The sequence below is a fragment of the Lampetra planeri genome, chromosome 32, assembly GCF_965212315.1.
Source record: "Lampetra planeri chromosome 32, kcLamPlan1.2.h2, whole genome shotgun sequence".
Lineage (NCBI taxonomy): Eukaryota > Metazoa > Chordata > Hyperoartia > Petromyzontiformes > Petromyzontidae > Lampetra > Lampetra planeri.
Window position 1 is genome coordinate 12,440,275 of NC_136138.1, and position 23,919 is coordinate 12,464,193.

At 47.3% G+C, this 23,919-nt stretch overlaps 1 protein-coding gene across 1 annotated transcript; it reads left to right on the forward strand.

The window, feature by feature from the left end:
• Nucleotides 1-37: 37 nt before the first annotated feature.
• On the forward strand, nucleotides 38-21,178 carry LOC144729493 (large ribosomal subunit protein eL20-like). Its single transcript, XM_078609828.1, has 6 exons — nucleotides 38-226; nucleotides 2,181-2,360; nucleotides 5,677-5,806; nucleotides 8,759-8,868; nucleotides 17,451-17,576; nucleotides 20,991-21,178. Exons 1-5 carry the CDS (start codon nucleotides 125-127, stop codon nucleotides 17,541-17,543), a joined length of 615 nt encoding a protein of 204 aa, XP_078465954.1. The 5' UTR covers nucleotides 38-124; the 3' UTR covers nucleotides 17,544-17,576; nucleotides 20,991-21,178.
• The last annotated feature ends 2,741 nt before the right edge of the window (nucleotides 21,179-23,919 follow it).

Below are 23,919 nucleotides of genomic sequence, written 5' to 3' on the forward strand. Positions count from 1 at the left end.
TTGACGACGCAAAATATTATACTGTGTGTGAAGCAAGTCTGCTTGTGGTAGCAAACGTCACTTGGCTTTCTGAGTGTTCTTCAGTGTTCCATGCAGACGTGCGAGTGAGTGAGCAGGGCAATGAATGCACGGCAAGGCTGCTGCTGCTGCTGCATGCATCGTGCTTGCTAATCACTGCTTGCTGTTTTCAATGCTGTTTGGCCCATCGCAGCGGAAAGAGCGCAAGGTGGGTTACTCTAAAGACATGCATAAAACATGCGTGTGCATTTAGACACTCATGAATGCATTACTGTGCCGTACCAATACATTTTAAAACGTCTTGTCTAGCCCAGGTTGTATTCCTGGCCATGTACGTGCACAGTCAATGTGTCCATCCACTGCTGAGTGCGGGCCATGTATCATATGTGGGATATATTGACCATACTTCACCACACTGGTTCGTGCGGGTTGGATACAAGTGGGGGGAGTAGAGGAAACTGCGCTGCCCTCTACTGCCCACAATGCCCACAATACCTTTTTGTATCCAAGGTTATCACCCATCCAAGCGCTAACCAGGCTTAACGCTGCTTAGCTTCTGAGATATGATGAGATGGACGCATTTTAAGTGAAGTGGTGTGAGGCGTCGATTCTTGGCCGTGCACAATACCAACACGAGCCGCTGTTTGATCGACGTACGAACTTCCCCAAGGTGCTGTGTGCAGAATGCCGGTAATACGAGAAATAGTGAGACAAAGTTGGCCAGGCACGAATGATGTTGGTCCAACCAGCACCGTTCATTCATCACATTCATTTGTTCTACCAACCGTAGTTCACTATTAACATAACCTATTTTTATAAGAATGACCACAAAGGAAATAGCTTATGCTCACGACTATTGCACTGTTCATCCAACAGTGGGTATATTCAATGGCAAGAGTGGCCCCCACCAAAGGATTGTGGAATTTTCACCAGGAGCGCGACCACACGCCGATCTGAGTGGGCAGAAAGTGGATAGTACTGATCGTTCAATAACATACATGTATATGTAGATTTTTTCAATAACATACATGTATATGTAGATTTTTTCAATAACATACATGTATATGTAGATTTTTTCAATAACATACATGTATATGTAGATTTTCCTCGTTCAATAACATACATGTATATGTAGATTTTTTCAATAACATACATGTATATGTAGATTTTTTCAATAACATACATGTATATGTAGATTTTCCTCGTTCAATAACATACATGTATATGTAGATTTTTTCAATAACATACATGTATATGTAGATTTTCCTCGTTCAATAACATACATGTATATGTAGATTTTCCTCGTTCAATAACATACATGTATATGTAGATTTTCCTCGTTCAATAACATACATGTATATGTAGATTTTTTCAATAACATACATGTATATGTAGATTTTCCTCGTTCAATAACATACATGTATATGTAGATTTTCCTCGTTCAATAACATACATGTATATGTAGATTTTTTCAATAACATACATGTATATTTAGATTTTCCTTGGGATGCTGCCACTGTGTAATTGTTATCACACTGGGCTTGCAAGCTCGGAGGTTCCTCGTTAAAACTCCCTGCGCCAGTTTAAACAACAGGCGTGTTTTAAAAATAATCATTTACACCTATGAAGCACCTTTCACTCGGAGGTCACAAGGAGGCGTTGTGCAAGACACACACGAAGACGCCCAACCCGAAAACAAAGTATTCAAAAAGTAGAAAAAATACCTGAGAAATAAGTTGTGTCTTTAGGCACGATTTAAATAGCATGAAGTCAGCAGAGCTGACAATAGAAATGGGTACATCACAGCGGGTCACGTGTGGTGGGGTAGGATAAGCAATTTGTCGTCTGGAATAGAACTTGAGAGGAAAGCATTGCAGAAGTATTAGAGATGAGGAGGTCGCAATGGGTAGAGCATGTGTGCAGGAAAGATGAGGGGAGGTTATCAAGACAAACACTGGTGGCACCCAGAGGTTGGCGACCAAGGGGAAAACCTGCACTCGGATGATGGGGATTGAAAAGGGCAGCTCTTCGAGGTTAGTTCCAAAATCTGGCATAATGAAGGAAGCGATGGCGTCATGACATCGGCAGCGTCGTGGTCCCGAGTGCACGTGTTGCTTGTGACGCTCAATGAGGGACAATCACCTGCGTGTGTGAGCGTGCAGCTCAAGGAGTTCAAGGTGATTGGCAGGCGGGTGCCGACACCCAAGCAGCCGAGGCCCCCTCTGTACCGCATGCGAATCTTCGCACCCAACCACGTGGTGGCCAAATCCCGCTTTTGGTACTTTGCGTCCGTGCTGCGCAAGCTCAAGAAGTCGTCTGGGGAGATGGTGTACTGTGGGACGGTGAGCAAAGGTCGTGGTGGTAATACAATCAAAGAGGGTAATTCGTCATGTAAGCTCAGATGCATGATAATAATAATAATTACATTTATATAGCACTTTTCATCAAGGATCTTAAAGCGCTGCACAGGACACAGCAGCAGCAGACACTCAGCATAAAATGTATATAAATACATTTTAAAAATCATTGACTAAAATAACTAAAAATTGAATAAGCGGAAGCATGTAAATAGGTTTTAAGGCGCATTTTTAAAATGTCCACAGACTCAAAAGAGATCGCTGATATCTCGTGGAAGAACATTCCATATCCTGGGGACTAGACGGGAAACAGCTGTCACCCAATAAACTGAAACCTTGACCTGGGAATACAGAGAAGATCTGCATCCCCAGATCTTAGGAACCTTGAGGGGACATATGGGTGCAGCATGTCAATGATGTAGGCTGGGGCAAGATGGTTCACTGCTTTGTAAGTTAACAGTAGGATTTTAAACTGTATTCTATGTGAAACTGGAAGCTAATGCAGGGAGGCCAAAACGGGTGTAATATGATGTGAAGAAGGTGTTCCAGTTAACACCCCAGCAGCCGAATTTTGAACATGCTGCAAATTGATTAGCACATTCTTAGCCACGCCAGGGTGTAAGATATTATGCGTGTGGGGGAAGCTATAGATTAAGTATGGATAAGTCTTTTTACCCTTGCCATCTTCAGAAAGTCAGTGGTTTTCCACTCAAATAAAAATACAGCCTTGAACCAGTGGTAAAAATTACAAAATGTTTTTTGTGGGTGTTAATCTGTCCATAGAATCTACCCACTTTTGATTTCTAAAAGTGGTACCAATTTTATCGACCTCAGAGGGATGAAGGATTGAGTCAGCCCCGACTAAGAGTGGAAATGTTTGCGAGCCACACGCTCTAACCACTGTGCCACCTGGCCAGATCTACTTTATTGGTGCCAGATAAACATACAAATACCTACATAATAGTTAGTCTCCTGTATATCTTTATCCCAATAGATGTTTAAACTATGTCCACTTGTATCAACGTGGTGGCACAGGGCCACCATCCAAAAATCCAATTCGAAGCACCAATAACTTTTGAGAAATAACTGTTAAAAGTTTTCAAGCAAAATTATCTACAAAATCATCTGGAAAAATCTGGCGGTTTATAAATTGTGATCTCCTACCGTGCTTGTGCTTGCGTTTGCATCTGCTGTGCAAACTAGAATGATGAATCATCTTACTGTACTCTTTGGTTCTTTCGGTATAGTCACGTAGAAAATAAATAAATAATAATAGAATACCGGACGTTTCGATTGCAACACAAGCAACCATCATCAGGTAAGAATGAATAAAACAAACATAGTAAACTTAGAAATATAATGCAATACAACACAGAGAGTCGGCTAACACTACAGTCAACACCCTATCTGGTTGATTACGTTCTTCAAAAGATTGCTAAATTTAAGAGAGAGACAAAACACAGACACGGAGACACACAGACAGACACGCACAGAGAGAGACACACATTACTGTAACCCCTGTCAGTCCCTACTTTATATAAAAATACACATTCTTGTGCATTGTCCGGCGGGTTAGCACTGTGGTTTGAGTGCTTCATCCAAGATCGGAACATTGCAAGTTCAAATCCCGGTCAGGGGCTCATCTGAACTGAGGACGTGGCCCTTTCCACCAGTGGCTTGTTTACATGTAGACCTTCATTCGCAGCGTATATAGCCAACTGTGATAATTGGAGGTGCGAGGGAAGGATTGGCCCCACAAGCAGGTCATGTGACGTGATTCAGAGATTATCTTCCACGCAATGATAACAGATACAAAATTTAACCCGTGATGAATATTTTATAATGTTGTGGATCTGGTTTCTTTTGGAGTTCATGGTTACTTGGCCATGCGGTGAATGCTGTGCTTTTAATGAAAGGGTGACAGTGTGTACCGCACTGTATTTGTTCTTCAAGTGACAACTTAAAGACAGAATAACATGCACACTTTGATTACACAAAAACGGACTGGGATTAAAAGGTACATAGATGGGTCCAGGAAATGTTTTGTTCGTTTATTTTTACCAATACAAATTAGAACAATTAACTTAGTTTTAATTAAAACGGGTCATTCATGGGTTTCCTTGTGATACTCAGTGTCATTGAATCCGATTTTTCTTTCGCGCCATCTAAATGAACCATCAGTTTGAACAGGGCTTCGTTAAATAAAATTTATCAGAAACGCAAAAGCATAAACACGCTAATCAGCACGTAATTGCATTAGCACGCACGTGATATATTTAAATGTTAATCGCACCCAAGCGGTGCAAACCGACATCGCAGCAAGTGTCAACATACTCAGAATTAACGCAGGTAAGCCCCTATTAGTCACTGCTACTACATGACGATTATCTTGAGCCTCGCAATTAAATGCCTCCACCACATGAATTAAATGCGATGCAACATTATAATTGGACGTCCTGTTAAATAAATGATTTGCGTATCTTTATTATGCAGCCAGGCTATCAATTTATAATGAATCCTCGCCATGGTTGACTCAGCCCATCAACCCTCATGGACCTATAAAATACATACCACGTTGTGGGAAGTCAGTAGTCGTCATCCTGTGGAAAGACTGGCCCCGTAACATTCTAGCTCAAGGCCACCATCAGGCAGACACTTTGATCGATTGAATTTAGCACAAGCAACAGCCCTTTGGCAATCTATTGCTGGATGAGGGCCTCTCTACATTGTGTGGGTTGTGAAAGTTATTTGACTGAATTCACTGGGCTACTAAGTATGAATAGGTTAACGCGGGAAGAATAGATGTGGGGGCATAGAAGTACAGTACAACAATGGATTTTGCTGCACTGCTCTTTGCTGCCCACCACGTAGTCCTACAGCCTCTATCAACCTGTTATGCATGGTGGTTGCACACCCAAGCACCGTACAGGTTTTGCTCTGCTTAACTACCGTGACATGACGAGATCAGGAATATTCCATGGGGATGGGATTTGGTCATAGGACATAGCAATGTCGTTAGAGCAACATGTTCTTAATCTGTGAAGTACTCAACATTAATGAACAAATAAATGGGCAAATGCGACGAGTTTTCTGGCGCTAATGCATGCTGTTCATCATGTCTGGCATTTCGCCCAAGGCGGTTGGGAGCTTCTTCAGAAACGGTGGACATTGTGCCAAACAACGCCGGTTACAACTCGAGAACACATTGTAAGAGCTGTGCAGCCCAACCACAAACATCCACGCGAATTGACAAATGCTTGACCTCAGTCTCTGCCTCTGCCGCTTCCGTACCCCGAGCCAGGTCTCCGAGAAGTTCCCACAGAGGATCAAGAACTTTGGCATCTGGCTGCGTTACGAGTCCCGCAGCGGAACCCACAACATGTACCGCGAGTACAGAGACCTCACCACCGCTGGCGCCGTCACCGCTTGCTGTGTGTACCACCCTCGCTTCTCATGACCACCAGTGCCCACTCCCTGGTCCAGTAGAAATAAACTCCCCACAATTCCCACACTTATGCTCCACTTTCCCAACTCCACTGGATTGCCATCTACTATCACCGCATGTTTACATTTCTCACTCTCGTCTGTAATTCCCTCCATGGTCTTGCTTCTCTCATCTCTTAGTACTCTGTCCCACCCCGTCCGCTACACTCCCAGTCTCTACCATCCCTCTCTGTACCTCCCTCGCCCTACAGCCTAGTCATGCTCTCCTTCCTGCTCCCTTGTCGCTCCGCTCCACTGGAACCAATTCCCACTACACACAAAATAATCATCTTCACCAACCTGCTTCCGTTCATTCATTCTAGATTTGAAGCTTTCGTGACTGCAAGGCATCATATTCTTAGGTTTTTTCGGTAAAGTCACGTAGGTAAAACATCAAAATTAATGAAAATAAAATGAAATAAAAATAAAAATCACGACGTTTCGGAGGCAACACAAGTCTCCGTCATCAGGTGGGACCGTCACAGCCGAATTAGCAGCTAATTCGGCTGTGACGGTCCCACCTGATGACGGAGACTTGTGTTGCCTCCGAAACGTCGTGATTTTTGTTTTTATTTTATTTTATTTTCATTAATTTTGATGTTTTACCTACGTGACTGCTTCCGTTCCTCCAATAAAAAACCCCATCTCTTTTCCCAAGCCCATCATCCTGCTGCTGCTACTCCCTGCCCCCCAGCGATGACCAGGCCTACCCCAACCCCTATCACTACCCCAACCCCTATCACTACCCCAACCCCAATCAAGACCCAAACTCCTATCACTACCTCAACCCCTATCACTACCATCACCCCAATCAAGACCCCAACCCCTATCACTACCCCAACCCCTATCACTACCCCTATCACTACCATCACCCCAATCAAGACCCCTACCCCTATCACTACCTCAACCCCTATCACTACCATCACCCCAATCAAGACCCCAACCCCTATCACTACCCCAACCCCTATCACTACCCCAACCCCTATCACTACCCCAACCCCTATCACTACCCCAACCCCTATCACTACCCCAACCCCTATCACTACCACCACCCCAATCAAGACCCCAACCCCTATCACTACCCCAACCCCTATCACTACCCCAACCCCTATCACTACCAACACCCCAATCAAGACCCCAACCCCTATCACTACCCCAACCCCTATCACTACCCCAACCCCTATCACTACCACCACCCCAATCAAGACCCCAAACCCTATCACTACCCCAACCCCTATTACTACCCCAACCCCTATCACTACCCCAACCCCAATCAAGACCCCAACCCCTATCACTACCTCAACCCCTATCACTATCACCACCCCAATCAAGACCCCAACCCCTATCACTACCCCAACCCCTATCACTACCACCACCCCAATCAAGACCCCAACCCCTATCACTACCCCAACCCCTATCACTATCCCTACCCCTATCACTACCCCAACCCCAATCAAGACCCCAACCCCTATCACTACCTCAACCCCTATCACTATCACCACCCCAATCAAGACCGACCCCTATCACTACCCCAACCCCTATCACTACCCCAACCCCTATCACTACCCCAACCCCTATCACTACCCCAACCCCTATCACTACCACCATCCCAATCAAGACCCCAACCCCTATCACTACCCCAACCCCTATCACTACCCCAACCCCTATCACTACCCCAACCCCTATCACTACCACCACCCCAATCAAGACCCCAACCCCTATCACTACCCCAACTCCTCTGTAACCACTCTCACCGGTCCTCCTAAATGTCACCATAACTACGCCTCCACTTTTAATAACTCCACTCTTTATTTTGACCACTATCATCTTATGTACAATTGTATTGTTGTTGTAAATCGCCTTGGATTAAGGCACTATATAAATCTATACAACATAAGATAAGACGAAACGAAAACATTTCCTTTTGGAAATCTCACAGCCCTTTTGTCAATCTACTGCTGACTGTGGGCATCCACACACTACGTGGGACATGCGGGGTGTTTGATCATCCTTCACGCAGGTTGGAGCAGGTTAGGGAAGGAGTGAAGCATATATGAACATAGAAGTACAGTACACCAACTGTAAATTTTCCCAAATATTATCCTGATTGTGCTATCGTCATGCAGATGTTTCACAGACCAGTGTATCCCTTTGTGTTGAAGGGCCCGCAGAAGTGGATATCACAGAGCTATTTCTAAGATTTATTCGAGTAACCTCTGGCTCACAGTAGAGCACAACGCTTTTAGGAGAGTAATATTGGTCCATTGCCAGAAAACCGATATTTAATTTGCAGAATTTAGCTAAATTAAGATCAGAAGCATATTTATGGTTCTAGATTTTTGCGTGCAGTCATTGGTATCTGGGCTGAGATCATTCACTATATCAAGCAGTTCCTTAATCAAAATGTACTACTGCTTGGATTCAAACCCCAGGTTCTTTGGGTTGGCAGCTCAGTGACCTCCAAGCCACCCGGTCACCTCAAGTGACTCACCCTTATGAACATTGCCCTTCGAATGGCAATCAAGATGGTTTTTAGCCCACAGATATTAAGTGATGAATAAAGTTTCATATGGTGGGGGTTGTGCAGTCGTTGGTAACTAAGCCCCCGCTCACTCACCGCGGGCTCGTAACGCTCTCCTCCATATTGACCGATCTAACTTTTGTTGTACGTCGCATCCACACGTGACTCAACCCGCTCACTGCGTGTGACGTCAGCGGCACGACGCGGCTTCTGCAGTGGAAAAAAACCTGGGCTCCTCTTGATCCGCGCCGGGCTGGCTTGGCATGGCTCGGCTGTGCAGTGGAAGGGAGGTGAGGTACTTTGCCTCCTCTCCGCCGTGAAGTGGGCACGCACGACTGCGAATTCACCAGATCTCGCGTTCCCACTTTCTCCGCTCCAGACCGAGACATGGGAGCCCGGCACCGTGCACGGGCCCACTCCATCCAGATCATGAAGGTAGAGGTGATCACAGCCAGCAAGTGTCGGCGCCCGGGCGTCAAGCAGTTCCACGTGAGTGCCCTCCACCCTTACAGCTGCACGCCTCTCCCCAGCAATGCTGTGGTCGCAGTCGTGGGTACTTTGTGTGCCGGAAGGTTAATAATGCACAAAACGCTCCAAGTTCAAATACTGACTGGGACTGACAACGGCTTTTCATACCTCCAGGAGTGATGCAATGAGTACCACGTTGTGGAAAGGCAGAAAGAGTTGTTTTGTGGAAAAGTTGGCCTCTGCAAGAGGAAGGTGGAATTGTCAATTGTCATTTAGGGCCACCAATGGATACAAGAACCATCCCAAAACTAAATTAAACGTGGAGACACTCTTAAATATACTTGACACGGAAAAGGAAAATGGTACACCGTACCTGTAAACCCCTTATCCATTATCAACGATTTTTTGGTTTAGATCGCGTTATTTATAAATGTGTCGTAACCCTCCACCACCCGACACGGCCAATCAGTAAAAAAGTGTCCCGTTGACAAAAGACAAATTAGTTCACTGCTTTAGCCCACCGGTGTGTTGAAGCGCGAAACCACAACATTTACAATTTGAGTACGACGTTTCGCTGGTAATTGCATCCAGCATCATCGGGCAATTCGCCAGAATGGTGAGGCTCTGCTGTCTCCCGTTCTTATATAGAGCAGCAGCAGCAGGGTGACGTCATCATTAACTCATTAACTCATCAGGTGCAAAGATTCAAGGGGGGGAGTGATTGTAATTATATACTAGATTAGTAATCAGGCTATTGTTACGATGCGAGTTGTAGATTAGTAATCATTTGGAATGTGTTTTATTGTGATTATGCTACATTAGTAATCAGTTAGTGGTTGTTTCCCTTAAGGATGCCTATCTGAATGCAGATTCACATCATCACCCAGCTCAGAAATCCTCTCTTATCAAGACGCTCATACTTTGGGCTAAAACAGTGTCAGATGGTGAAAGTCTAGTGAGAGAGATTAAACATGTTAAAGAAGCACTAAGACAGAATGGCTACAATAATGCTCAAATTAACAGAGCACTAAAAGCCAAATCACGATCGCAAAGCAACACTGCTGAAAGCGATCAGATTATTAAAACAATAAAAATACCATTTATCTCAGGAGTAACTGACAAATTAGCCCGTGTTTTGCAAAAGCAAAACATTACAGTAAGATTTGGTACAGTACACAAAATTCAACAACTAGTAACGTGCACTAAAGACGAATTACCTAAATTATCAACAGAAGGTGTATATCGGATTAATTGTGTATGTGGCAGATGCTATATTGGACAGACAGGGCGTAACGTTAGTGTAAGACTAAAAGAACACCAGAGAAATATTAAACTATCACAAACACAACTGTCGGCAGTAGCAGAACATCCATGCCAACAGGGACACTCAATTGATTTTGACAACGTGGAAGTGTTGTGTAAAACTAGTTACTACTGGCAAAGACTAATTAGATAATCGATTGAAATTGAGAGAAACAGAAATAACTTTAATCGCTCAGACAGCTACAGGCTTAGTGCGGCCTGGAAGCGTATTATTAAATAAGATACATTACAATTCCTTATAAGGGAAACAACCACTAACTGATTACTAATGTAGCATAATCACAATAAAACACATTCCAAATGATTACTAATCTACAACTCGCATCGTAACAATAGCCTGATTACTAATCTAGTATATAATTACAATCACTCCCCCCCTTGAATCTTTGCACCTGATGAGTTAATAAGTTAATGATGACGTCACCCTGCTGCTGCTCTATATAAGAACGGGAGACACAACAGAGCCTCACCATTCTGGCGAATTGCCCGATGAGGGGGAAACTGCCCTGGCTTGCCAGGGGAGACACCAGGAGCATCGAGGTGATCCTTCCAGCCCGTCCGGATCTCAAGTGAGACCTAGCCACCAGCCCCGAGGCCTGCGAGGGCCCTGACCGTGTGGCCAGGGATGACCACGCTGCCAAGAAGCGGGGACTGCTGGAGAATGGAGACGGAAATCGCAACAGACGAAGAGGGGAAACGGCGAGAGTCAAGGACCACGAGGGCCACCCGAGTTGCTGAAGGAGACCGGGATGACCGAGCCGCCCAGCTTATGCTCGCAGCAGATGAAAAGGAAGCAGGGAGAGCGCAAAGAGAAATGAATGCCACCTGCACTGCTGAGGGAGCCAGGGACGACAGAGTCGGCCAGACGGTGACTGCAGGAGACAAGAAGAAGACGTGGCGAAAGCAGAGGGCCACCGACACCACCTGTGCCGCCGGAGGGGACTGGGGCAACCAGACCGACCCGCTGGCAGCAGGGGGATGCGTGGAGGAGGCACGGAGACGGATGGAGGGGAACGCGGCGGAGGCACGGCAGAAGGAGAGGATGGAGGAACTGGATGGGAGGGTGGGTGCTGATGGAGTGGGTGAGGGAGGCCGAGGAGAAAAAGGTATGGCGTCCGGAAGCAGAGAGGCGGGTGCCCCTGAGCGGAGGGTGGGGAACGAAGCCAGGGAGACGCCAGAAACCCTGGGGCAGGGGGAGGCCCGGAGGGAGAACGCGACAGTGGACGCTGGACCAGTGGGAGCTGGGAGGCCCCGGGAACGAGACGGGAAATGGCGAGGCGGGGCAGGGGTGAGTCTGACACCACCTCATGTCAAACGACATAATTGCGTCAGAGTAATGATGAAGGACGAGGTAGCAGAAGAAGTGACCATCGACCGAGCATCCTTTGTACGGTCAATAATGATGGGCTTGCTACAAATAGAACCAACAGACTTGTACTGTTTGATAACTCTGCCGGGAGGGAGGGCGTTTGATGTAATCTTCAACTCAAGCCCCCTGCTACAAAGATTTATGACCCGCTTCGAGGAAAAGGCGGAGGAGAAGCCATTGATATCAATGAAGCTACAACTGTTATCAGAGCTGGACACGAAGGTGGTGACTATTTTCCTATACAATGAAGCCCTACATGACCACGACGTGGAGGTCTGGCTAAGACAGCACTGCTCGGTACTGTCGGGCTGTAAAAAGGTGAGGGACTCAGTGGGGATATGGACAGGGGCAAGACAATGGAGGGTGCGGCTGAAAACAGAGGGAGGGACCTTGAGACACATCCCGAGTGCCCTGAACATAGGAGGCAACCGGGGATATGTTGTGTATGCCGGACAACCTAAACTGTGTAGGAGGTGTGGGGGCAGCGGTCACCTGGCCGCAGTGTGCAAGACAAAAGTCTGCTATAGATGCAAGCACTGGACCACGAGGTAGAAGAATGCAGTGTTCCGGCACAATGTAACCTCTGTAGTAGCCGAGAACATCTGTACAAAAATTGTCCGGAGTCGTACGCCAACAAGGTTAGGGCGTATAGGGTAGGAGGAGCGAGGGATGAGGAAGGGTGTGGGACCAAACTGGACCCGGATAAGGAACTGGTGAAGGAAGGACGTGGAGGTGGCTGAGCAGCAGCCACCAGCAACGGACAAAGGGGGAGAAGGGGAGAGGCATGAAAAAAGAGCAGAATCGACATCGCGCGAGCAGTAAGAGGGGCTGGCGGGGGAGGGGAGCGACGGCATGGGCAGCATCTCCGAGACGACCGTGGAAGACTGGGCGGAGGCGGTGGAGGAGGATGAAGGAAAAGGGGAACGACAGCAGGAGGAAGGCGGTAGCGAGACATGGGGGAGGGACCAATCGGAAGGAAAAAGAGGATACGGAGAGCCCCAAAAAGAAGCGCCCCTTCAGGCAGCACAGAATCCTCGGACTCCTCGCTGGACACAGAGGCCTCGAGGGAGGGGATGGAGGAAAGGGTGGAGAGCCGGCGCAGGGGGAAACCCTTGAGAACAAGGGGCAAAATGAAATTGCGGGAACTGGCGAATGAAGACGGTTACGGAGGGCGAGCGGAAAAGGCCGCTTCGGACTGAGACACATCCCAACATGGAACTTTCCGTGGCGTCTGTAAATGTGAGGAGCTTGAAGGGAAAGGGGAGGAGAGGAGCAATAATACAACTGCTACAGGCTACCAAGTGGGAGGTGGTCTTCCTCCAGGAATGCCACCTACCATACACCCTGTGCCGGGAGGAGCTGTTGGAGAGCTGGGATGGCTACTACTTTTGGTCCGGGAGTAATGAAAATCGATGCACGGGGGTGGTTACCCTCCTAGGCAGGAGGGGTATACAGATAGTCGGGTCCCAAGAGGTGATCCTGGGCCGCCTCCATTATGTGGACGTGTCTTATGGAGAGGCAGACCTGAGACTAATAAATGTGTACGACCCCACGACGTGCACAGAAAGAGTGGACCTATGGAATAATGTAGCGACCCTACTCGTGACGAGACGGCAAGTCATAATGGGGGGTGATTTTTAACTGCCCGTTGTGCCTGGCAGACCTATTATCGGTGGCTGGGAGGAGGAGGCTCGACCCTTCCTCTAGGAAGTTGAAGGAGCTGATAGAGGATTTTAAAATGACTGACACCTTCAGAAAGGTACACCCGGTGAGACCGGGATACACGTGGTCGGATAAGGGCGGTAGAACGCAATCACGAATAGATTTCATCTTTGTGTCTGCCAATGTGAAGGTGGATGGAGCAGACCTGGAACCCTTCCCCTTGTCAGATCACAATTTGGTGAAGGCAAAGCTCGGTATTCCAGGTGGCCTGAAGATGGGGAAGGGAACCTGGAAAATGAATGTAAGCCTGTTGGAAGACAGAAGGGTCGTGGAAGACTTTGTAAGGAAGTACGAAAACTGGACGACCCTGCAGGAATGCTTTGCCACGAGGGTGGAGTGGTGGAGCATGGTGAAGGGCCGGATAAAGGCCCTCTTCCAGACACATAGTAGAAGGAGGAGTGTAAACAGGGAACTGCAGCTGTGGAACGCTAGAATCGAGAAGAAGCACAAGTTACTTGAGCTGGGATTCCTGGTGGGTGAGGATATACGGAGATTGAAGGGAAGGTTATCCTCGGTATTGGAAAAAAGAGTCAAACAAATGGCATACAGGGCAAGGGTCAGGGCAACGGAACAGGGAGAGAAATGTACGAGTTTCTTCTTTAAGAAATGCAAGGCAGGAGACAACACACTTAGGGAATTGGTGAGTCCGGTCAGAGGCAGGCAGGCAACGACAGAGGGTATGATAGAGATAGCGGAGGAGTACTATGGGGAGTTGTATGGGAGGAAGGGAACGGATAAGGGAATAAGGGAGGCACTGCTAGGGGAGCTAAGACATGAGGTTAAGAACCCAGAGGTACTGGGAGGGAGGATCCAGATGGAGGAAGTGGAGGAGGCAGTGAGGAGGCAGAATAAGAATAGGACGCCAGGACTGGATGGAATTCCAGCAGAATTCTATATTACATTCTGGGATTTAATGAAAGGGGACATGCTGCAGATGTATAGGGAAATGCTGGAGGGTGGACTGGTGCCAGAAGAAATGTGTGAGGGGCTCATCACACTGATGTATAAGAAGGGGGACCGGAGAGAGTTGGGAAACTGGCGTCCAGTTACGCTCCTGAACTCGGACTACAAGATTATGGCAAAAATAGCTGCGATGCGCCTGGGGAAGGTGGTGGAGGGAGTTGTCGAACCCGACCAGACGTGTGCGGTGCCAGGAAGAAGGATTTCGGACTCCCTGATTTTATTAAGGGAGGCAATAGAGGTAGAAGGAGAGAGGAGATGCCCCCTAGGGCTTCTTAGTATGGATCTTGAGAAGGCTTTCGACCGCCTCTCGCACGAGTATATGTTCGCAGTGTTGGAAAAAATAGGAGTGAGGGGACCCTTGGTCGATTGGGTGAGGCGTCTTTACCAAGGGCTCAAGACCAGACTACTGATAAATGGGGAGCTCTCGGGGACAATTCCAGTAGAGTCAGGGGTGAGACAGGGGTGCCCGATGTCCGCGGTTCTATTTGTAATGTGTATGGAACCCCTTGCACAGGCAATGAGAAACAATGAGGAGATTAAGGGAGTGACCATCCCCGGGAATAAGGAACAGGGGAAGGTGGCGCTATATATGGATGACGTAGTCGTGCTCTGTAGGGACGTGGCATCAGTGTGGGGGGCCATGGAGGAGACAAACCGCTTCGGCCTGGCCTCCGGCTTGAAGGTGAACGCGAGGAAGAGCGAATTGATGGCCTTCGGGGACCCGAGACTATTTGAGGGCCGGCCGCCTGAGTTGAGGATAAAGACGGAGGAAGTCAAGGTCTTGGGAGTGTCCTTTTGCCGAGAGAGGTCGGCGGAACGAAACTGGGACGGGAGGATAAAGCAGGTAAAGGGACAGTTAGGCAAGTGGGCCGGGAGACGGCTCACGATGGAAGGGAGGATTCTGGTAGTGAGGGTGGTGGTTTTACCAACACTCAACTACCTCGCATATGTGTACCCGCCAGGTAGGAGGGAGGCAAGAATCCTGGAATCGCTGTTGTTTCAATTCATTTGGGGAGGCGGGATGGATAGAGTGAAGAGGGTGGTGATGTGTAAACGTGTCGAGAACGGGGGGAAGGGTGCCCCAAATATTGCACGTGTGCTGTCCTCAATTTTTGTGTGCAACACTTTGAGGTTATTCGTTTCCGAAGAGCCCCGGGGGAAGGCCGCTTGTTATTTAAGGTATCACCTGATGTGGCTCCTGAGGGGGCTTGGGATGACCCAATTACCGGCGGGCACGCCCTTGGCCTGGCCACAAGGATGGCTGAATGCGGCGGTGGGTGACTACATAAAAGAGTACAATTTGAGTCAGAGAGGGGGACCGTGGAACTCCCAGGAGGTATTGGCCAAAGTGAACGAAGGGGAGGCCTGCGAGGGGGTGATGGGCGCAAAGAGGACTATGTACCGTCAAGTGTGGAGGAACACTTCATCAACGGCGCTCACAAAAGAACAGAGAGATCTGTCCTGGTTGGCGGTGTGGGATAGATTAGAGACGAGGGGCTTCATGTTTTCTCGCCGAATGGCACGTTCGCCCAAATGCCCGAGGGGCTGCAACACAGATGAGGACGCGGTGCACGTCATGGTGAAGTGTCCCTTCGCACAGGAGGTGTGGAGACTGAGCAGTCCGCTGTTGTCCTGGTTTTACCCATCGCGGGTGATAAGTCGGGACATTATGTGGGGAGTCTTAAGGGAGGTGCGGGGAGATAACAGAGATCGAACGTGGGCCATAATAGGCGCGACAAAGGAGGCCTTGTGGGGAGCTCGCAGAAAAGAGTTGGATGGGTCCCCTATATCACTGTTGGAGGTGTGCTACTGGGCGAGGAGGTTGCTTGAAAGGGTGATGGAAGTAGACCGGGTTAGGCTGGGATACAAGGCCGCAGGTGTGAAGTGGAAGTGGCCCCTACCCGGGGTGGGGTAGCGAGGGGACCGGCGGGTATAGGGAAGGGATAGTGAAGGATGGCCACGCACATTTTAGCCGGCCTGCTAAGTCGTGTGGGCGAGGAATGTACGTGTTTGATCGGGGGAAGGCGATGTGATGGAGCAGCGCATGGGTGAATGGTGGTGATGAATGTGAATAAGGGGAACGGGGCGGTGTGTGTTATGGCGGCGAGCTTTTTTTTTGTTGCATTGTCTGTGGGTGGAGCCCGTGGATGTGACGGAGACTCGAAGGGGCCAACGGGGGCGCCCGGGAAGGAGTGGTTTTCAGTACTCTCTTTGGTTTTCCTTGTACCCGCTGAGAAGTTAATAAAAACCTTTAAATCGCAATTACCAGCGAAACGTTGTACTCAAATTGTAAATGTTGTGGCTTCAACACACCGGTGGGCTAAAGCAGTGAACTATTTGTCTTTTGTCAACGTGACACATTTTTACTGATTGGCCGTGTCGGGTGGTGGAGGGTTACGACACATTTATAAATAACGCGATCTAAACCCAAAAATCGTTGATTATGAATAACATTGGTCACGAAAGCCTACGTGTTAAACTGACAAACCCCTTATCATTGCCTACCTTATTACAGATCAATTTAAACCTTATTGGTCACCCAGTGCCCTTAGAAATCTCAACGTTCATTCTACAAAGTCCCATTACACGGGAGAAACACAAACAAATAGACAAAAACACATTTTCTCCCGTATTGAAACGGCTGTGCGCGATATGGACCCTGTACAAGAATACGGGTAAACCATATGGGTTAACAGGTATGGTACACTGTGTGCACGGACACAAGAACTTGAGCATTGTGTTCTAAGCAATGCCTTTGTGGGAAATTAGAAGGAAAGAGAGCAAAAGGGAGACAATCACTTGGTGCTGCAGAACATGAATCATTGAGCTCAGATGGCAAGGACGTATCTTTGGCCTCTCCTTTGGTCAAAGTAATGATGCTGTCACCATACTCAAGTACTCTGGCTCCCTTGGTGGCCCTGAGCCGGTGGTGGACATTCTTTCGATCGGGTGGGGGCTGCTGTTGACCAAGCATCCCGATACAGAAGCCTCAGGAAAGAGACTTGATACTGCGTGAGGTTTTCCTGAAGATGTTTTTTTAAAATCACAGACTTCCTAAAACAGTGATCTCTTTTAACACCTCAGGGATGATAGGCTGACTCGATCCTCATCAGAGACTTTAGCTCATGCCTTTGACCACAGTGCCACCTGCTGGGATAACACAGTGCTGTGTTGTGCTGATGGGAGGGATCGTCTCAAGGCCACCCGTGCGTGCGTGCGATTACAGAACTCCAAGATTCGCTTCCCGCTGCCCCACCGCGTCCTGCGCAAGCAGCACAGCCCGCGGTTCTCAACGCGCCGGCCCAACACCCTCTACTGAGCCGCCCTCCTCCTGCATGCTAACGGCACCGTTGTGAGTTCACGATTACCAAATTCTCCGGAATAGAATTCTGTTCCGAAGAGTAAGACGCAACACAAACATGCGCTTGGCGTCAATAAAGTTACACAATTATGGTAACACACACACATCTACCTACCTGCTGGGTTATGGGACGTACCCCCAAAGTCTGCTTCAACAATGCAAGGGAAAAAAGTATTTCTTTCTAGATTTGAAGCTTTCGTGACTGCAATGATTCATATTCTCAGGTTTTTTCGGTAAAGTCACGTAGGTAAAAACATTAAAATTAATGAAAGTAAAATAAAACAAAACAAAAATAAAATTCACGACGTTTCGGAGGCAACACAAGTCTCCGTCATCAGGTGGGACCGTCACAGCCGAATTAGCTGCATCAAGTGAAGCAATGATTCAAGATGTAATCCCTTACAAACAGAATGAGGGTACCCCTATGGGCTCCCCCTTGTCACCAGTTATAGCCAACATGTTCATGGAAAAGTTTGAATCAGACGCCATCCAGACATCCACCCTGCGTCCTTCCCTGTGGAAGAGATATGTGGATGACACTTTCGTCATCTGGCCACATGGCCTCCCAGCATTGAACCACTTCTTGGACCACATCAATTCTAGACACCCATCTATCAGATTCACCATGGAAGTGGAGAAAGACGGTAAACTACCATTCTTGGATATTCTGTTTAAGAGGAGGCTTGACGGATCCTTGGGACATTCTGTCTACAGGAAAGCCACCCACACAAATTCCTACTTGAAACCGGATTCCCACCACCACCCATCTCAAAAGAATTCTCTCATCAAAACGCTATACCACAGAGCCCATGGCATTTCTGACCAACACCACCTGACTGATGAATTAAGACATGTACATCGGGCCCTCAGGATGAACGGATACTCTGACCGCACTATCCGCCAAGCTGTCTCTCCCACCACATAGAAACAACCACATGAAACTCCGACCAAAACTATCACGTTACCATACATAGCAGGCGTGACCAAAAAGATCTCCAAAATTCTAAACAAACATAAGATCCAAGTCCGATTCAGTACAGTGCATAAAATCCGTGATCTGATTCCATCTGTGAAGGATGTCGTTCCTGACTTACAGTATCCTGGAGTCTACAAATTGAGTTGCATTTGTGGTGATTGCTACATTGGAGAAACAAAACGTCATGTTGTTGATCGTGTCCGCGAGCACAAGTCAGATCTGAAACACGGCAGAACTGATTCTTCGGCCGTTGCCGATCATTGCTACAACTCGGCGGGCTCTCATGAAATTGTCTTTTCCGAGACCAAGGTTCTCTGCAAACCTCCGGGCTACCATCAAAGGTTTGTACACGAAGCCATACAAATATACAAACACAGACATAATTTCAACCGTGATGATGGGTACAAACTCAGTAATCACTGGAAAGATGTTATTAACCACGCAAAAAAGACTTAATTACACTTTTTGGACCATCTTATCTGACAGGCACTATTTTAATTTACTTCACCGAGTGTTAACATCCAGTGTTTAACAGTAATCTCTTCATTGTTCTTTGATCACCGCTCGCCCTCCGTAACATTTCCATTCATTGTGTTGAGCACTACGTGATGTCTTTGATCACCGCTCGCCCTCCGTCCCGGCGCGTCTCCATTCATTGTGTTGAGCACTGCGTGCAGTCTTTGATCGCCGCTCGCCCTCCGTCCCGACACGTCTCCATTCATTGTGTTGAGCACTGCGTGCAGTCTTTGATCACCGCTCCTCCTCCCTCCCGATACGTTTCCATTCATTGGCTACCACAGCCTGATAAGCTCTCCCCCCCCTCTCCACCTCCCTTCAACTTGCTTATAAGGGATTACATCTTGAATCATTGCTTCACTTGATGCAGCTAATTCGGCTGTGACGGTCGCACCTGATGACGGAGACTTGTGTTGCCTCCGAAACGTCGTGAATTTTATTTTTGTTTTGTTTTATTTTACTTTCATTAATTTTAATGTGACTTTACCGAAAAAACCTGAGAATAAAAAAAAGTATGTTTTTCGATCTGGAAAACATGGTAGCTCTCCCCTATCCGCACGTGTATCCTAACGGTCAACACGCGTCGTCTGAATTAACATGGGAAACCCTCTAGAAACCTAAAGTCGGTAAAACATTCAGGAAAGTCACAAAAGGGGTTTTCATTTCCATATTTGGCTATTTGATAACATAAGTATTGTTTTTACAATTGTGATGATAATAATTTACATGTATTTGTATGGCACCTTCCACAAATGTCTCAAGGCGCCTTGTAAGAATAAGGAGAGGCTAAATATAATAATCTGACGTCAGAAGATGTGTTTCATCCACATAATCGGATAAACGAATTTCCAACGGGAGGGAATTCCACAATATGTGCTTCGAGTCAAGAAACAAAGAACCCTTTCGGATCTCTCGCCGAGCAGTGCAACCCTTCGTGGTTGGGAAAGGGCCAAGAAAGCAGACACCACAGAGCTACCTCTGAGATCTCTTAAAGTGACCTCTGTTCTACACAGAATAGGGCAAAACGTTTCCACCTCCTCTGGCACTTTGAGTAATGTTTGTTGCATGTTGCATGACAGTCAAACTGATATATCTAATTCTCAGAGCTATCATTTAGCCAAATTACGAACCAACTGTCATGTGATTGTTGTTCGTGCTGTTTGCTAACTCGGCTGGGACGATCAACTCTCTGCACTACCAAAACGTCGTTTTAATCGCAGGCAGCTGCCTGGATTTAAACCCAAGATCTCAGCAGTGTCAGATCAGCACCGACCTCTTTTCCACTTGGCTATGGTTTTATTTCAGTGTTTTGCATGTGAGAAAAAATTCCAGTTATCCAGGGAAAAACCATGCTACATTTGCACCACAGGGTCACAGAATCATTTGCTGTACTGCCATCTCTTGATCACATTGCAGCACAGCTGGATTTTGAGGAACAGCGCCTGATGGATGAATCTGTGTAATCCATCAACTCCACATTCGAAGTGCTTGAATGCAGGCAATGTGTCACCACTCCAGGACTATTTATGGTGCATCACAGCACAATGTGGCCATGGACACATTGTGTATGTAGAACTTCTTTCACACCTGTACGTAGCCAAAAATGGATTGATACCAATCCATTCTGATGCCAATCCATTCTGATGCCAATCCATTCTGATGCCAATCCATTTTACAGAATGTTCCTGCTTGTTTACTGTTACAGCTTCTTGTTCGGTGCTTTCTGTATATTACAGCTCTTGAAAGAAGTGAGGCAGTCCTCCTGTGGTAGATCGGTTACTGTGTGGTCAAGAACGCAGTCGGCAGGAAGCAATCTGTGTAGATGGGAGCACTGAGACTCATTTATGATAAAGAGCGATGAAGCTACTACATCAGCCGTGTGTATACTTTCACCCTCCCATTTATCTTTGCAGAATGAACGCCACATCAAACACGGCCTCGAGGTTAATGTTGTGTTGTGGTCCCCGGTCCACATTTTATGAAACACATTGTGACTACAACTCTTGCACTCCCTGTTTAGTCGATTATCTATAACTTTTCCAATTATCGTAGCATTGTGCAATGCATCCTTGTCGTTGCGTAATAAAGTCTATTTAAATCATTTGAGTCAATTTGTTTATAATATAATAATGAAACTTGAATTTATATCTTGCTCATGATGGAACAAAACATCGTGGAGCGAACGTTTTTTGGTCGACGGGACTCCCGAATGGCAGCTGTCCCTGCTCGGCACGAGGCATTCACAGCACCGACCCACACTTGGGGGTTGGTTCACCAGTCGGGGTTACGTCGCTTTTGGTTATTCCAATTAAGTGATTTGCGAGTTCAAAGACTAACCCGGGTCATTAATCCTGATAAGCCTCAATGAGTCTGAAGACTTGATTTCCACCAGGGACCTGCATTGCAGTGTTTTTTTATGCAGGAAGAGACAAGAATGTAAGGAGAAAATCCACACATACGAGGGGTAACACTTCAACGGCAGGTTCACGGACAAATTGTATACCATCGGTATCATCGCAGGACGCCCATGTAATAGAGCCTAACAGCTCATTGGGCCCTTCCTGCTGAAATGAATACTGCCATCTCATCGCCACACTGCAGAGCCCGGTATGGGTTACACCAACCCTTGCTGGCTTCCAGATACGAACCAAGCCCAAAGGGTTACACTGGGCGCTTAGGCTCCCAGCGCACGCGACCGTGGGACCGTGTGTAATTGGGAGCCATGATCAAACTAAAGCATATATTTAAAACCAATCTGTAATGATTAAACTCTTCAGAACAAATGGTGATCGTATTTACCTCGGCACCGGTTAGAGAGCTTAATTTGTAAATCAGAAAGTTAAAATCCTGGTTGGATGTCAACTCAGCCTATCATCCATTGAGGATAGTATATTATCTTATTTTATTTTATATATATATAAAAGCAGGGGTATACAAGGGCCGAGGAATGAGTGACCGCGACAGAGGGCACGTGGGGTCAATGCAAGGGCTAGAGGGGAGGAACGGGATGGGACGCAGTGGAGGGGCGAGGGGAGGGAATGGAATGGGCGACAGAGAAGAGGTGAGGCTTTAAGAGAGGAACGGAAGGAGGTCAAGGAGGGGGACTGCTTCATGTTCCGAGGAAGTTTATTCCAGTGGAGGGGTGCAAGGGGGAGGATAGACAACGGGATTGGGCACGGGGAGGAGGAGGGGCAGACAGAGAGGATTGGGAACCAAGGGCACGAGGAGGGACAGAGAGATGAGAGAGGCGAGATATTCACTACCCCACTGGGAACGTCAGCAGTGGTGATTGTGTAGAAAGACTGCCCCCCCCCCAATAGGAACGTGGGATTTCTACCACCGACTCTGGGCCGCACACTTGTTTGAGTGTTGACACAATTATATTTTTGCAATTTCACGTAGAATAAATAACGTAAACTAAAACAACAATAACAAAACGAATAGACGACTGTACACATCCGAAAGAAGTGCACATTAACCTTAAATGTAAACAATGCATAAATCAAGCAGCAACCTTGTTAAAATGCAGCGTTTTTTCTATGAGAACTGCCATTGCAACCAATTAATCTACACTAAACTATGGACATATTTAACGGTAAAGTACTGTATACATACCCGTAGTAGTAATATTCTTCAACTGTGATTGTGTAGCTTATTTGGTCTTGTTCTGACCACTCGGAGCTACCATTGGTAAAACCAACACCGGCAGCTGCTGCTCTTCACACAATGTGAGCGTGCAGAACGCTTCTCCAATATCTTATCAGCTTCCATCTCAACTTGTGTATTCGGTCTGGGGGTCGGGGAAGGTCGTGGCGCTGCGATCCCATGATCTCATGGTCTACCCTTCTCGCTTAATATTCCACCCAGCCCCTCCCGATGACGTGAATGACTCATTGCGGCTGGCCCAGTGAACCTGTTTTTGCGCCAATACATATTAAGCCAACTAAGGAGCACCGCAATGTGACCTGACCTGCGAGGGTCGGCCAATCCCCTGGCACAGGGAAACCGTGGGACTTTCCTCCTGGGGACCCTTGGGATTAAAACCCGTTGTGCCAGGCGACCCCCCGCCAGCACACTCCGTGCGTGTGCTCAGTGTGGGGGCCTGGGGGGGGGGATCGCGGCGCTTGTAGAGTTGCTGCGAGGCCGTGACACCACAGGTACTCATATTATTGGGCCTGGAGGGATAAAATGCAGAGCTGAACCCCGATCATGGTGTGAGCTTCCATCTTTCTGATTGCGAATTGCGCCTTAACCACAGCAGCACTCGAAACTGAATTTGCTGGGTAGATCGTGAACACTAATTTTTAAGTGACAACACTTTTGATAACGTGCTCAAAGATGTCAATAAAGCTCTAAAGCCAAATACTGTGAATGTTATCCCTACTAACCACACGCCTCGGCGACAGATATAAGAGAATAATTAAGACTTCGAGCGGTGATGTTGGAGATATCCCAAATCATTTACGTGACGGTTAAGATATTATGTTGACAATTAGCATAAGATTATGCGAAACTAATATCTAATTAGCTGTGCAAATACACCTCCGTTAGCCTAATTAGATAGCATAGTATTAAACTGAGAACTGAATTATCACGAGTCACACACAATGTCAAGACGCATCCCCGTGGTAAATTAGTGTGAATGAGAGGTCTCTTTGCCATGTTAATTGCGACCCTTGGGACCGAGCGCGGTGTGGATGTCATCTCTCTATGGTAATATTCAGATGCAGGGAGTGGTGGCCAACACCTGTACAGCAGCCACGCAGGTATCACGCCCCACTGCATGGCATTGAGTGACACCTGTGGAGGGCAGTAGATGCCCGATTAGGTTCCGGTCCGATG

Bases quoted from the DNA above. Each gene is read 5' to 3' on its own strand.
- LOC144729493 (XM_078609828.1), top strand. From the start codon at position 125: ATGCACGGCAAGGCTGCTGCTGCTGCTGCATGCATCGTGCTTGCTAAT. The intron at 2,361-5,676 runs GTGAGCAAAGGT...ACCCCGAGCCAG, and splicing joins AGATGGTGTACTGTGGGACG to GTCTCCGAGAAGTTCCCACA. The intron at 5,807-8,758 runs GTGTGTACCACC...TCTCCGCTCCAG, and splicing joins TGGCGCCGTCACCGCTTGCT to ACCGAGACATGGGAGCCCGG.